Source organism: Rhinatrema bivittatum, chromosome 4 (genome assembly GCF_901001135.1).
Source record: "Rhinatrema bivittatum chromosome 4, aRhiBiv1.1, whole genome shotgun sequence".
NCBI classification, from domain to species: domain Eukaryota; kingdom Metazoa; phylum Chordata; class Amphibia; order Gymnophiona; family Rhinatrematidae; genus Rhinatrema; species Rhinatrema bivittatum.
This window is the reverse complement of record NC_042618.1, coordinates 2,401,020-2,417,515: the sequence shown is the minus strand read 5'-3', so window position 1 is coordinate 2,417,515 and position 16,496 is coordinate 2,401,020. Positions and strand designations below refer to the sequence as shown.

The following is a 16,496-nucleotide window of genomic DNA, read 5'->3' as shown; positions in this document are numbered from 1 at the left end:
TTCATTTTTGAGTTCCTTCAGAACCCTGGGGTGTATACCATCCGGTCCAGGTGATTTACTACTCTTCAGTTTATCAATCAGGCCTACCACATCTTCTAGGTTCACCGTGATTTGGTTCAGTCCGTCTGAATCATTTACCCATGAAAACCTTCTCCAGTACGGGTACCTCCCCAACATCCTCTTCAGTAAACACCGAAGCAAAGAAATCATTTAATCTTTCCGCGATGGCCTTATCTTCTCTAAGTGCCCCTTTAACCCCTTGATCACCTAACGGTCCAACTGACTCCCTCACAGGCTTTCTGCTTCGGATATATTTTTAATAAGTTTTTACTGTGAGTTTTTGCCTCTACAGCCAACTTCTTTTCAAATTCTCTCTTAGCCTGTCTTATCAATTTCTTACATTTAACTTGCCAGCGCTTATGCATTATCCTATTTTCTTCAGTTGGATCCTTCTTCCAATTTTTGAATGAAGATCTTTTGGCTAAAATAACTTCTTTCACCTCTACTTTTAATCATGCCGGTAATCGTTTTGCCTTCTTTCCACCTTTCTTAATGTGTGGAATACATCTGGACTGTGCTTCTAGGATGGTATATTTTAACAATGATCACACTTCTTGCACACTTTTTACCTTTGTAGCTGCTCCTTTCAGTTTTTTCCTTACAATTCTTCTCATTTTATCAAAGTTTCCCTTTTGAAAGTTTAGCACGAGAGCCGTGGATTTGCTTACTGTCCCCCTTCCAGTCATTAATTCAAATTTGATCATATTATGATCACTATTGCCAAGCGGCCCCACCACCGTTACCTCTCTCACCAAATCCGATGTTCCACTGAGAATTAGATCTAAAATTGCCCCCCCTTCTCGCCGGTTCCTGAACCAATTGCTCCATAAAGCTATCATTTATTCCATCCAGGAACGTTATCTCTCTGGTCCCGATGATGCATTTACCCAGTCAATATTGGGGTAATTGAAGTCTAGAGAGAACACAAGCAAAATGCTGCACTACAGAATAATCCAAATCAGAGAAGTGCAGAACAGAAAACTTCTAGTCCCGATCAAAGAGATTTCCAGACATTTTTATGCAAAAATAATTTGTATTTTTTTATTGCGGCAACTCCACTGCATAATATTTCCACAAAAGACTGTTTTCAAAGGTGCCCCGACACGGTCCCGTGTTTCGCCGGTGGCTGCATCGGGGGGACCAACAAGTTTTAATAAATCTTGGTGCAAGACGTTCTAAACATGGCAGGGAGACGTTCTAAACATGGCATGCCCATATTGTGAATTGGATTTTTAAGTCTCCTGAATAAAGTTTTTCAACTGACATTTTTAGGCATCTATTTTCTTGGTGTTTCCCTCACGCTCCATGGTAAGACCGCACCTTGAATACTGTGTACAATTCTGGTCGCCGCATCTCAAAAAAGATATAATTGCGATGGAGAAGGTACAGAGAAGGGCTACCAAAATGATAAGGGGAATGGAACAGCTCCCCTATGAGGAAAGACTAAAGAGGTTAGGACTTTTCAGCTTGGAGAAGAGACGGCTGAGGGGGGATATGATAGAGGTGTTTAAAATCATGAGAAGTCTAGAACGGGTAGATGTGAATCGGTTATTTACTCTTTCGGATAATAGAAAGACTAGGGGGCATTCCATGAAGTTAGCAAGTAGCACATTAAAACTAATCGGAGAAAGTTCTTTTTCACTCAGTGCACAATTAAACTCTGGAATTTGTTGCCAGAAGATGTGGTTAGTGCAGTTAGTATAGCTGTGTTTAAGAAAGGATTGGATAAGTTCTTGGAGGAGAAGTCCATTACCTGCTATTAATTAAGTTGACTTAGATAATAACCACCGCTATTACTAGCAACTGTAACATGGAATAGACTTAGTTTTTTTGGTACTTGCCAGGTTCTTATGGCCTGGATTGGCCACTGTTGGAAACAGGATGCTGGACTTGATGGACCCTTGGTCTGACCAAGTATGGCAAGTTCTTATGTTCTTCTTATGTTCTTATCCTCGGTGCGAAAGGACAATGCATCACCTGTAGAGCAGGTCCTTGCTACAGAATCCTTTCCTGCTGCACCAGGTTGATGCTCTCCAATCATGAGACCACCTTCCTCCAAGGCAGCACCAGGTCTGCCAGTCTGAAGTTGGGACTTGGCTACTATGTCCCTGAAGGTCTCATCTATATATACCTCTCTGTCTGCCTCAGCTCCTCCAGGTCTGCCACGCTTGCCTCCAGAGATCGGACTTGTTCTCTGAGAGCCAGGAGCTCTTTACATCACATGCCCATGTACAACTTCTCACCGGTGGGTAAAAAATCATACATGTGACACTCGATGCAAAAGACTGGGAAGCCCCCCTCTTGCTGCTGGACTGCTGCCTTCATCTCAGTTTTGTTCAGTTCCTAGTTAAGTTTTAGGTTGCTATGGGAGTAGGAATGTGTCTAACGTTCTTTAAATGTATTAGTGAATTCACTATATGTCTGGTAGTGGCCTACCTTCCCCAGAGGCCCAGCAGAATCCCCCAGCCTCAGAGCTGATCTCTTGGATTGACCAATGAATCCCCAGTACTCTTGTGCACATCACTCTTCCATATTTGGATTCCCTCTAGAAAATGGTGCAGAGGAAAACCAGATCCAAATCCTGAAATAAACATCTTTTCATAGTTATGCAAAGTCCATCTCACAATGAATGGGGTTTTGTTTAACACTCAAATTTATATTAAGTAGTGACTTCCATTGTACTGCCAAAATGAGTGCTTTGCAAAGGGCGACACCTGCTGGGGAGCCAAAAAACCATAGTGGACACAGTTGTGGAGGCAGGGACATCCTGCTGTCAGCCACACTTCTGACTTCTTTGTAGCAGGGAATGGGAAAGAAGATGGAGGAAATTGTGTAGGGAGTGGATGGGAGGCCCTTTGGATGGGAAAGGTGAGAAAAAAATATTGTGCACTATAGAACTGTGGTAAGAAGCATCTCTTTTTAAGGGAATATCTTTCTTTCTCATATCTTTGTTTCCAGCTTTCTACCAGCGCCTACTCAGCTGTCCCAGGACCAGCTGGAGGCTGAGGAGAAAGTGAGAGCCCAGAGATCACGACAGACTGCTCTGGTTTCATCGCGCAGAGAGCCCCCTCCGTACGGGTACAGAAAAGGCTGGATCCCCCGGATTGTGGAGGTAACCTGCTGAAGCCTTGGGATGCTATTCTTGTTTCAGAGATGCCTTATTTAACATTGTCTTCTCTGGCTCATTCCATGTTTAATGTTAGTCTCTCTCAAAGGCGAGGACATGTTAAGTCACAAGCCATCTATGAAGCTGCCAGTATCCCAGTTGAGTGTCACTTGGCTTCCTGCCCTGCATACCAAGTGCAGCACTGTACCTCTAACAGAATGAGCCAGGTTTCCAGTTCTGTTCTCAAGCCTAACTAATCGCCAGTCAGAGGCCAACAGGCTTGTCGGTCAAGTAGATTTTAGGCTCCAGACATGGAGAGGCTTGAGCCAGGATGTATAGGGAACCTGGCTGCAATATTTCTAAGAGTAGTAACTTAGAGCTGGCCTGTCATAGGCTTGATTTGCCACAGGGCTCAGCGCTGACCTCTGCACTGCCCTCGTGTGAATGCACAAAGGCCTTGCAGTGATACTTGGTAAGTAATCCCAAAGCAGCACCAAAAGGAACTCGGAAGGGATGAGCATTACATTTTAGTTCAGGTGGCTGCTTTAGTGGCTGCAGTAGCTACATATAAGGGTAGGTAGAAGACAGCAGGATGGCTCTTCCTTCACTTCCTGTGATGAGAGGGTAAGCAGAAGAAACGGTCCAGCTGGCTGCAGATTTCCGGGGCCATGGCTGACCACTTCTGCTGGCCTACTGTCTGTAGGAGGTGCTCAGTTGGTTTTCTGAAACAGGAAGGCACATTTTTCTTGTATTATACTTCTAATCCTGTGCTGAAGACTGTCTCTCCTCTAATTATCTTTGTAGACAACATGTCTCCCTTGTAATTCATTGCTATACATTTTATAAGATTTCTTGCCAAGTCCATTCTCCTAATCGTCTTCGCAGGTTCATATAAAAAAATGTGATTATTCTTCCACTGAAATATTGTGTATGTGCTGTAGAAATCACATAGAAAGTCTCAGTAGATTGAAGTGTTTTCTATTCAGAGTATCGATTTTAATCACCAGAGAGCTGACCAGTATTTATTTATTTATTTAACAAATTTACATACGGCATAATTGGGACAACAAAAAAAGCAGTTTAATTTAGTTCTGACATATTTCCAGCAGGTCATTCAGGCAGCCGCAATTGAAGAGGCCCGAGCAGAATATTGCGTAAGAGAGTTTTTGAGCAGAAGCCATAACAAACAGCCTTAAGAAGATCTCTACATCTGCCCAGACCTATACTAAATCAGTTTTTCCCACAAATATTTGGGACTATTATGCCTCATAGATCAGAAAACAATGGCTTAAACTTTGCCCTCTCTGCAATTTGCAAGCAATGAAGGGTCTAACACAGGAGAGACCCTTTCCAAGCTCAATTTTCCAAGGCTTAATCGAGCTGCCATGCTTTGCAGCAGCTGTAACCTATAGGTAGGTTTTGCTTATAGCTGAAGTGAACAACTAAAGCAGAAAAAGAACAAGAAAAAGAGGTTCAGCAAATGCTATTTAGAAAATGTTCTCAAAAAAACATTTTTTTAGATCAGCATTAGATAACACAGCATCAGATATAGCTTTGGCTGCTATTTAGTGCAATCTTGCAACGGGCTGCAAACGGTATCGGAGCTAGCCGCCATTTTTTGAATTGTAGTAAAGTATATCCCTGAGGCAGGCCTTTTCACGCCAAAACATGGGCCTGTGTCGGGCTGGGCATTGTTATGTCGAACACAGCAAAGGAGTTACTGATTCCTGATGGTCGTCTTTGAGATAAGTTTTAAGATTTTTCTCATTATTACAGATGTGAGCATAATAAGGGATTGCTTTGTTAGCATATTTTGAACCAGCAGATGAATGAGCACAAGGTGCTGTTTTCTGACACCATTTGCAGCCCAAGAGACAGATTGCACTAAGTAGCAGCCAAGGTTATATCTGATGCTGTGTTCTCCAATGCTGATCTAAGAAATGCTTTTGGAGAAAATGTTCGCTTTCTTGTTCTTTGTGAGACCTACATACAGAATATGGCAAGCTGCGGGGAATCTGAAAGGGCTTCCTTTCTGGCTAGTGAGCAGGAGATTCACAGCCCACAGCTGCTTTATTCCTCATGCGTTCATCTTATATCTTTCGCTGCTTTCTTTTTTTCTTTCTTCCATGTTTCACTGTTCAGTTATATTTCATATTTTCTTGGAATAAAATATTTGCACATTTATATTAATTTACCCTCTTATTTTACCACTGTCTTTCCTTGAGGCCACTCCTGCTGTCCATGTTGAATTCATTCTCTGTTTGTGCTGTTGTCTCCCTCCCCTGAGGTCTTTTTTCAGCTCTTCATGCTATAATCGCACTGTTGCTACACATTTCTTTCCTTCTTTTTTTTTACTTTTTGATGTGGCAGGTTTCTCGTGCTGCTTTGGGCTTCCAGCTCAGTAAGGACCAGGACTAGTACCATAACTAATTTGGGATTTTTTTCTCCTATTTTATACCCATTCCATCTCACTTAACTCAGTCGCTGCAGCAGTAGTCCTTGGCTGGGGGGTCGTACACTGGGCCTCCTTCCAGAATCCTGTAGTCATGGGTCCTAAATCTGGCCACTAAGTGCAATGACTGGGACTCCCTCCCCAAGGGCAGTGAGTGCTGCTTTCACTGATCCGGGAAATGAAAGACCTAACCCACAAATTAAACCCAGGACGGCAATGAGCAGCACTGCCCCAATGAACAGCCCAGTAGTGCAAGTTTCTGGTGATAAACAGCACAGCAGAACTCTTGTTTTTTTAGTTGCAGCACCGTAGGTTTGGAATGAACTTCTAATCTCTGTGAGAGCTGAGTTGAACTAGCTGAACTTCTGAAAGCTGATTAAGGCCCATTTCCTAGCGAGTTGACAGATGGACTCAGGACCAGTGGGTTATGCTTCCCTGCCAGCAGATGGAGACGGAGCAAGCTGACGTCACAGCATATATACTCCTGCAGTGACCCCAGCCTTCCAGTATTCTCCCTGTCCAGCAGATGGTGGACGTCCATCTCCCTATGGGGACTGCTGCAGATTTTGGAAGGAGAATTTTAAATTAAATGGAGAAAAGCCCCACATTCCTGCAGTGATACCAAGTGATCCCTCTCCCAGTTGAGAATTCCTGAGATGATTCCATGGTCCCTCAGATGTGTGCCTTGGTCCGGTAGCTGGGTTTCCCGGCGTGGAATTAGCTGATTGTACAGCTTAAAGGCAGCGGGTGCCGGAGGCCGAGTGTGGTAGTGATGGCAGATGCCCTCTCCTCCTGCAGCCAGAGACCGTCTCTATACTCGGCCGGTAAGGGCTGAGCTCAGGTAAGGTTTAAAAGAAACAGAGACAGAGAGGGGTTTGTAGGACTTCCTCAAATATCCTTATTTGGCGCACCATTCCAATGTTCGTTCCCGCTCCCATGGGGGTTAGGGGAACTGGGCAGCCTGGCGGGTTGAGCAGCCACGGTGGGCTAGGCCCTGCAGTTAGGCCTTTTGCCTACGTGGTAGGCCGTGGCAGCTGGTTCACGTGTTTTTATGCAGGCTTTACTGCCCTCTGCAGGATGTTGGTGTGCACAGTGCATCGGCTCTGCACACCTATTGTTTGCTCAGTTTTGGGCATTCCTTTTGCGCACACAAGTTTTAAGCGTAGTGGTGCGTTCAAGCTTTGGCGTACAAGTTGTGGGTGTGTTTTGTGGCACTTGCTTTTGAGGTGCCTAATTTTTGTGCACATAAAATTTTTTAAGCGAGAGCTGTTTGGACGCACATTCACCATTGCCTTGCACTGATGGTGCCAGTGAACAAGAAACCTAAGCACCTTTCTCTCTATATTACCTGTCATATTTGGGCTTCTCAGCCTGACCTGCCCTCTAACATGTGTCAGTGCTGTTTGGACGCTCAAGGAGAGTTGTCTTCCTTGGACTTCTCTAAGCCTGGAACCTCCTATCCTGATGATGGTCTGGTTTCGGCACTGTCTGGAGGTATGCCAGACTTTGGTACTCCCTTGACTGGCTCCTCCGCTGGCAATGGCAATTAGTCGGCCCCGCTCCAGTTCCTTCTGGCTTTGGATTGGATCTGGCAGCTTTTTCTTAGGTGGAGTTTTTTCAGGGTTTACAAGCCTTTCTTCAGACGCAGTCCTCAGCTTCTCCTTCAGCAGGTGGCCCCTCCCTCTTCCAGTCCTATGCTTAAGCACCAGGGCACGCCTTGGTTCGCTGTGGGTATTCCCAACAGGAGCCCAGATGGCACTGATGATGAGGCAGATCCTGATTTCCTTGAAGATGGGGAAATTCTTCCGGGACTGGAACCGTATCAGACCATGTTACAGTTCTTTCATAGAGATGAACTGCCGGGCCTTGAAGATGTTGGGTGTTCCTGGTACAGATTCCTTGTCTGAGCTGAAGAAGAATCGCATTTTGGTTTCCTTGCGTAAAGCCTCTTATTCTTTTTCCCTGTTATGGATGCCATTCCAGAATTGGTTGATTTTGAATTTCAAAGGGGTAGGACATTGGAAGGCCTGTACCCCTTGGATCCAGCTGCGAGAGAGTGGTTGCATTTTCCCAAAGTGGATGTGCTAGTCTGTCCCTTCTCTAAGCGGATGACTATCCCAGTGGAGGGAGGAGTGGCCTTGAAGGATGTGCATGATAGGAGGATTGAGGCTATCCTTAAGCAAACCTTTGAGGCAGTGGCAATGACTTTGCAGACAGCTTCCTGTTGTGCTCTCGTGGCACGATCTTGTCTGCTTCTCTCTCAGGAAGTTGATGATGCTGGAGTGAATTCCAGAGCAGTTATGAAACCCGCTGCCACCTTTTTAGCAGATATGGGCTGCGATTTGGTCCGTACCTCGGCCAGAGGAGTAACTTCGGTGGTGGCAACCAGGTGTCAACTATGGTTGTGAAATTGGTCAGCTGATACAGCCTCCAAAGCTTATGAAAATGCCTTTTAAAGGCTCGTTCTTGTTTGGGAGCGAGTTGGAGAAACTGGCCAATAAGTGGGGCGAATCGCCATTTCCTCGGTTGCCAGAGGATAAGAAGTACGTGCAGCGCCACATTGGTATGATGGGTCGTCTCCAGGGTTCCAAGCGTTTTCGACCCTACAGAGAGTTGAACTTTCAGAGGACTCAGCCTTTTAGTAGGTCTCAGTTCTTTCATCCCAGACAGCCCAAGAGAGGAGCAGGCTTTGTTGGTGTTGTGTCCGTCGGTCTCAGACGGCTTCGACCTCTGTGCCTCACCTTTCTTCCTGCGCTCTCCTCTAGCCTTGGGAAGATGGCTGCCGCCATGTCTTCATGCCGCTCTCTCCGGCGTCCCAGAACGGCAATGGCAAGGCTATCCGCCATGTTCCTCCTGAGGGCCTCCTAGGGTGCACGCGCGCACGCCACCCACATCTTTATCCACGTCATGGCAGGTACCTCAGGGGCATCCCCCTCGAGTGACATCATGCCATCCGGGTATTTAGCGTGCCCTTCGTTTGCTAACAAATCGAGTTAGCAAGGATTGGAATGCCTCCGGTCTAAGCTACTCTGCTGCTTCCTTGCTGCCACTGGAAGCTCTCTCTCTGCCCTTCAGGGTTATTCATCTACCTGGGTACCTGCTCCTCGGGGGCCCTATGCTTTCTTTCAGGTGCCTATCTGGGATACCAGGTACTTGCTCCTCGAGGGCCTGCTCTCCCTGCCTTGGTACCTGCAACCCAAGTACTTCTGCCTGCTGGGATCTCCAACAATACAACTACCAACTTAGTGAGTAATCTAACCTTTGTCTGTCTGTCTCATCTACAGCTCAGCACTGGGAACCTGCATCCGGAACTCCCTATACTACCGTGTGCTGCTAACATCTACCATTGTGGGACGGTTCTCCTCTGCCGAGGGCCACTGGACTGCTTCTACTGGATCTCCTCACTACTGCCACCTCTGGTGGTATCCTCCAGCTGTATAATAAAAGACAAATCTTCTGTGTTTGCATGTCTCGAGTCTAGCCTAGTACTGTGGTTCCTCACGGGGCTCCTTCCTGTGGGAGTGGCCATCACCGCAGTACCCAAGAATCCACTCCAACACCTCAAAACTATAACAGTTTTTGGTGGATCTTCCCAATGAAGGTTTGCTGACCCACCTTCGGGAACAAGAGATAGGGGGATGCCTCTCTTTTAACAGAGAAGGGTCAAGATTGCATCGATCCTGGAGGTGATACGAGAAGGATATGCACTGGATTTTCACAGTATTCCTAAGGACATGTTCATGGTGTCTCCTTGCCACTCCCCTCAGAAGAAGCAGTTAGTGGAGTTTACCCTTCTAAAGTTCCTGAGGCTGAGGGCTGTGATTTCTGTGCTTATGTCTTAAGAAAGTATGGAGTGATATTCCATTTATTTTGTTGTGCCCAAGAAGGAGGGGTCCTTTCGTCCCATCCTGGATCTCAAAAGTGTCAACCATCACTTGAGTGACTTGTTTTTGCATGGAAACCTTGCGCTTTGTGATAATGGCTGTGCAGTCGGGGGAATTTCTGACCTCCTTAGATCTGTCCGAGGCCATTCATTTGGAACACCAGCGTTTTCTATGTTTTGCAGTGTTGGAGCACCATTATCAATTTCAGGCACTGCCTTTTGGTCTAGCCACTGCCCCTAGAACATTTCCAAGATTATGGTGGTAGTAGCAGCGGTGTTGAGAAGAGAAGGGATCCTGGTGCACCCACACTTGGATGACTGGTTGGTTCAAGCCAAGTCTCAGGAAGAGAGCCACCTTGGGGGACACAAGGTAATCTCCTTGTTGCAGGAGCTCTGATGGGTGGTGAACCTGGCTAAGAGCAATTTCAGTCGTCTGAGTATCTGGTGGTTCGGTTAGACACGGGGCAGGGCAAGGTTTTCCTGTTGGAACTTCATATTCAGAAATTGATGTCTCAGGTGCATCGGTTGATGAACATTATATGCCTGACAGTGTGGTCCTATCTACAGGTGCTCAGCTTGATGGTGGCAACCCATGGCTCTACATTGGCTTCCAGTATAGTCTAGAATATATTATAAAGTTCTATCCAAAATACATACAACATTAACCTGAACAATTACGATCTGCTAGGAATAGCATTTAAACCTCACATCCCCCGACGAACTCTCAGATCATAGAACAAAGGCCTCCTAAAAATTCTGAACTAGAGAATCTCTCATCTTACACTAACTAGAGATAGAGTGATCTCAATAGTCGGCCCAAAATTATGGAATTCCATGCCAGAAGAACTTCGAACACTACCTGATAAAAAGAAATTCAAAAGCAATTTAAAACTTGGCTATTCAAAAATGCCTTCTATTTGACTGAAACACCCTATTCCCCATGACTGAGATAACATTATTAATTCTTGAACAATATCTCCCCCATCAGTAATCCTTTAACCCTGCTCTGTTTCTACATTAGAAGTCTACCATTGTATTACTTCCATTTCTATCATTGTCTATCCACTTTGTAACACTCATTTTATTTATTAATGTTTTACCTGTAAACTGTTGTGAACTAGTGATTCTCACATGGAATGACAGTATATAAAACATTTAAATAAATGTGTCCTCTTCAGTGCTCACTGCTGTCTAATTGGAACCCACAGTCTCAGGATTATTCCATTTGGCTCCACTTGCCGATGGAAATCTCCTCCCGCCTCCAGTAGTGGTTGCAAAAGGCTCATCTAAGAAAAGGAGTTTCCTTGTCCTCCCCGACCTTGTTGGTACTCAAGACAGATGCGAGTCTGCAGGGTTGGGAAGCTCACTGTCAGGAGCTTGTCAGCCCAAGGACGTTGGAATGCCAAAGAGTCCCTCTGGAACATCATTTGCCTGGAAGCCCGAGCGGTCCAGTTGGCATGCTTGCAGTTCAGCCACAGACTGCAGGGTCAAGCAGTCCATGTGATGTCTGACAACGGCACGACGGTGGCCTACATAAAGCGCCAGAGAAGAACCAAGAGCCAGCAAGTATCTCAGAAAATAGACCAACTTATGGAATGGGCAGAAGGACATATACAAATGATTTCGGCCTCTCACATCGCAGGAAAAGACAATGTAAGAGCAGACTTTCTCAGCAGAGAGAATCTGGAACCAGGAGAATGGGAATTATCAACTGATAGTGGATCACTGGGGCCTTCCATTCCTAGATCTGCTAGTGACTTCTTGCAATGCAAAGATTCCTCAATTCTTCAGTCGCAGGAGATATTTGTGGTCCCTGGGTATAGATACTCTCGTACAGGTCTGGCTAGAAGACACATTGCTTTATGCCTTTCCTCCTTGGCCCTTGTTGGGCAGGATAATTTGCAAGATTGAAGGCCACAAGGGGCTGGTACTCCTGGTGGCACCAGACTGACCCAGGCATCTATGGTATGCAGATCTGCGAAGACTCCTGGTGATGACCCCACTTCATCTTCTGCCGCACATGGATCTGTTGCAGATCTGCGAAGACTCCTGATGGAGACCCCCCTTCGACTTCCACTGCACATTGATTTGATGCAGCAGGGACTGATTCTTCACAAGGATCTGACTCTGTTCTGTCTTACGGTTTGGCCCTTAAGCGGGCTCGCTTGTTGAAGCATGGATGTTCTGCGGAGATTGCCACCTTACTCCTTGCTCTCCACTTCCTTAGCCTATGAGCGGGTTTGGAGAATATTTGAGACCTGGTGTGAGGAGCGAGGTATTCTTCCTTGTTTAGTTAAGATCCTGATCATTCTGGATTTGTTTCAGGATGGGTTGAATAAAGAATTGGCCCTTAATTCCTTGAAGGTACAGGTTGCGGCTTTTGCCTGTTTTCAGAGGCCTGGTGAATGGTGATCTCATCCTGATGTGGCCCGTTTTTTGAAGGGAGTGAAGCATCTTCGGCCTCCCTTGAGGTTACTGGTTCCTTTGTGGAGTATTTATTTGGTGCTGGATTTCTTGGCAGGCCCTACGCTATGACTGCTGCATTGCCTTTCCTTGCGGTTATTGACCTTGAAGACAGTGTTCCTGGTGGCTGTATGTTCTGCATATTGAATTTCCAAGCTGTAGGCCTTGTCTTGCCGGGATCCATTCCTTTGGGTGACTCCAGGGGCGTTGCAGATGCATACTGTTCCATCCTTCTTGCCTAAGGTGGTCTCGGAATTTCATTTGAATCAGTCCATTTCTTTGCCATCCATGATAAGGTCAGGGATGCGGAAGAATATCGCCTCCTGCGTTCCTTGGATGTCAAGAGACTTGTGCAGTATCTGGAGGTTTCTGAACCTTTCCAGAAGATTGATCACCTGTTTGTCTTCTATGGTGAAGGGAAGCAGAGTGAACCAGCTTTGTGGGCAACGATAGCTCGTTGGATTAAGGAGGTGGTCACAGCCATGTATGTGGATGCAGAAAAGCAGTTACCTGATCAGATTAGGGTTCGTTCCACTTGGTCTCAGGCAGTGAGTTGGGTGGAGGTTAGATTGTTGCCTCCCATCGATAACTACTGAGCTGTGATGTGGTCATCCTTACATACATTTTCCAGGTTTTATTATCTGGTTGTGCAGGCCTGGGAGGACACAGCCTTTGCACGTGTGATGTTGCCAGGAGTATGGGCAGCTTCCCACCCTGTTCGGGAGTAGCTTTGGTACATCCCATTGGTCCTGAGTCCATCTGTCTAAGAAGCTAGGAAATGAAGAAATTATTTACCTGATAATTTCATTTTCCTTAGTGTTGACTGATGGACTCAGCTTCCCACCTTCGGCTGCCAAATGATTATATCAATAGTCCTCCTTTGGGGCTCTGGGTCCTAAGGGATTACTGGTAAGTGTTCATTCAGTCCCTAGATTGGGGTACCTACGTTCTTACTTGAGTTCAGTGTTCTTGTTGGTTGAGTACAGTTATGGTTGCCTGTTTTTAATCAAGTTTTTTGCTAGTCTGTCCATAGTTGCTTTTGAAGAAATTAATGGCAGGCTGGGGTCACTGCAGGAGTTATATATACTGTGACGTCAGCTTGCTATGTCTCCATCTGCTAGCAGGTGAGCATAACCCACTTGTTCTGAGTCCATCTGTCTACACTAAGGAAAACAAAATTATCAGGTAAGTAATTTCTCTATTACCTCATTGACCTGTCAGACCAGTCCAGACAATCGGGATTTGTTCTTCCTACCAGCAGATGGAGGCAGAAGGTTAACTTTTGTCTTGATATCCCTCCCTATTTAGCCTGGTACAGCAAGGAAGATTTTGGTAGTTCTTTGCCTCTAGCAGATGGTAGAAGTCATCTGGTCCAGCAGGAAGGAACAAGGTGCATAGGGCAACAGCCTTGCTTATGATTGATTTGCCCAGTAGTAGCCCATGCTGAGTCGGGGAATACAACCAGGGGACAACAGTCAGAGCTAATTGTTCTTCCTTCTCCGGGGTAATCAGATGTTTAATTGGCCTGTATTTCCTGCTTGATGAGAGGAATTCCTCTGGGGCTACAAGCTAAAATAAAATAAAACAGTTGCAGTGGAGCTGGCAGTGCCTGAGACCATCTGCTGTTTCTCTGAGGTTCAAGTATGGAGCGGGCCCACAAGTGTACCAAATGTCGCATGCTCCTTGTTGTGAGGATTGCACCAGTGGTAGAAGGAGGAGCTGATAATGTGGCCCTCTTGGATCAGAAAGTTCTCTCAAGGGCCATGTTTCCAGCACTGCCGGAGCCTATACTTCAGCCACAGGGTGATCACGTCATTCATCTGTGGCTCCTGAGCCATTGCATGCTGACCCCAGAGAAGGCCTGGAGCCTTAAGAGCCAGAGAAGGCTAAGGAGCATGAATTTTCCTCAGAATTTGTGCTGATTTATGCACAAAGAGCATTGAGATGAAAGGGCGGAAACGTCAGGAAGATGTGACTGTCAACTGTCTCAGATCACCCCTTAGGGAACGGGACCTGCTGGTAAAGAGGCCTAGGCTGCATCTGGGGCTGGATATAACCCCCAAAAATCCAGAGCCCTTGCTATCAGTGATTGAGGAAGGAGCCTCCCACTGGGACTTTCAGGAGGAAGAGAAGCAGAAGATTCAACAGTCAGATTGTTTAGAAAGGAGGAGCTAAGTGCCCTTACCTCTAAGGTTACTCAGTCATAGAAACTGAGGGAAAGCTAGCCAAAGGGGGAGGTACCCAAAGGGGACCCGATACTGACAGGCATAAAAAAAGCCAGCCAAAGTATTCCCTATACATTCAGCTATATGTGATTATATTGGGATTGAATGAGATTTCCTGGATTCAGCATTAAGTATGAAGGCAATGGGAAAATGTCCCTGTGCAGCCGCCAGAGAAAGAAAGAACTATTTCAGTTGCCTATGGTGGATGCAGTGATGACAGCAGTGGCAAGAAAAACAAGAATCCCAATGGAAGAAGCTCTGCATTGAAGGACCCTCAGGCTAGGCAGGTGAAGTCACTACTGAAGAAGACGTTTGATGTGGCCAATTTTTTTTTGCAGGTGGCGATCTGTGGAGGATATGTGGTGAGAGCACTAGTGCGCTGGGTCCAAGCAGCCCCATTAGGTACAGAAATAGAGTAATCGCATTTCTGTAATGGAGAAACAGCACACTTCTTAACAGATACCTTATATGACCTGATTAGGACATCTTCCAAACAGGTAGCGAGAGAGGTGTTAGCCAGGCACCTGTTATAGTTAAAGAACTGGGCAGCAGACTCTGCTTCTAAAGCCAGGTTAAGTAAGCTACCATTTAAGGGAAGGCTATTGTTTGGGGAAGTGCTGGAAAAGCTAATTAGGGACCTGGGGGAAATAAAGCCCCAGCGGCTGACAGAGGTAGATGTGCTGCCAGAGAGAGTTTCCCCAGGTTGTACCTAAGGGATAGCAGACAGTATAGATCAGGTAAAATTCTGAGTATCTAGAGGTCCAGGCCACTTATCTGAGTTCAGCCTTTTCATGGTAGCAGGCGAGGTAGCTGAGATAGTGGCACCTGAGGGCCTATAATCAAAGGCCCACAATGACAATTTGAAGGGCCACTTCTTGCTCCCACTATTAGAAGGGCATATACTGCTATATTAGGAGGAGTGGGCCCATACTACAGGAGACTTGTGGGTCTTGGAAATCATCAAACAAGGGTGTGCCTTGGAGCTAAAGATATCAATAAAAGACATTTTGTTATATCCCCATGCAAATTAGGCAAGAGATGGGCCATTCACGCAGCAATAGACAGGGTTCTACAGTTAGAGGCAGTGGTATCAGTTCCGGAAGAGAAAGTAGGAAAAGACAGGTATTCAATTTATTTTGTGGTCTCAAAGAGGGAATGTTTCGGCCAATACTGGACTTAAAAATGGTAAACAGGTCACTGAAGGCAGCTTATTTCCGCATGGAGACCTTGAGAAAAGTAATTCTCCTAGGACAAGCAGGAGGGTAGTCCTCACAAATGGGTGACATCGGATGGAGCACGGCATGGAAAACGTGTCAAAGTTTCTGGAACTTTGACTAGGCACTCTGAGCATGCCCTATACTACATGGAGTACCTCTTCAATCTCTTGTTTCCCGTGGAACTTTCACCTCGCGATTAAGTTGCGCTCTTGGCTTTTTCCTTGGAAAATTGCCTTTGGAAAACTTTCACCATTTATTTTCGTTTTTTGCCGTTTCCATCATCGCCGGGTCCCTCTCTGTTCCTCCCCGTCAATTCCTTAGGTTTTTTGGCATTCTCGGTAAGTTTCTTTTCACTTCGTTGCCCCCTTGGCGGCGGTGCCTCAGTACCCACTGGCTTCGACTGCCTGCCGTCATCACTCTCATTTTCTTCCCTTTTTGTTTGTCATGGCCTCATCTGGTTTTCGTCGATGCCCCCAGTCCCCAAGGACCATGTCCATCACGGACCCTCATGAGATATATTTCCTCTGCCTGGGAGCATTGTATGACATCCGGGGTTGCCACATGTGCATCCAAATGATCCCTAAGGGACTTCTCGCTCGACTCAATAAGGTGGAGAAACGTTTTGGGACGAGAAAGTCTGAGCCATCAATATCTGCATTGGTGGCATCTGCACCAATGCACCTTGGAGCCGCACCGATGGACACTCCGCCATCAACATCGGCGGGGCCTTTGGATCCATTGAGGCTTGAGTCCGGCCCCTGTCAGTTTCTTCCAGGTCGAGGACATAGGATTCGTCGTCAACCACGGCACTAGGGAAAGACCGGGCCGAGCAGCGAGAGATGCCAAGGAAGCATCGGCACCAGTCACCTTCGATGCACGGTACCGGGCTTGAAGAGGTGACAGCTCATGCCATGATACCCCTGAAGCAACCCCGTGGCAAGGAGTGCCAATCCTCCATCGATGCCAGGGTCTGCAATGGTCTTCACTGGTCTTGGTGCCAGTTGCTGATCCACCTCGACAATCTGAGGAAGTTCTGGCCACCCCTCCTTCCTCCCAATTGGCATTAGCAACTTTCAAGGAGGAGCTGGAG

General features: G+C 46.4%; 1 protein-coding gene across 3 annotated transcripts in view; it reads left to right on the top strand.

The window, feature by feature from the left end:
• SNW1 (SNW domain containing 1) overlaps positions 1 to 16,496 on the top strand; it is a 111,636-nt gene that overhangs the window by 24,412 nt on the left and 70,728 nt on the right. For all 3 annotated transcript variants that reach the window (XM_029597669.1, XM_029597668.1, XM_029597670.1), the window contains exon 2: positions 3,019 to 3,172. In XM_029597669.1, coding sequence (XP_029453529.1) covers positions 3,019 to 3,172 — 154 coding nt within the window. The remainder of the gene's footprint in view (positions 1 to 3,018; positions 3,173 to 16,496) is intronic.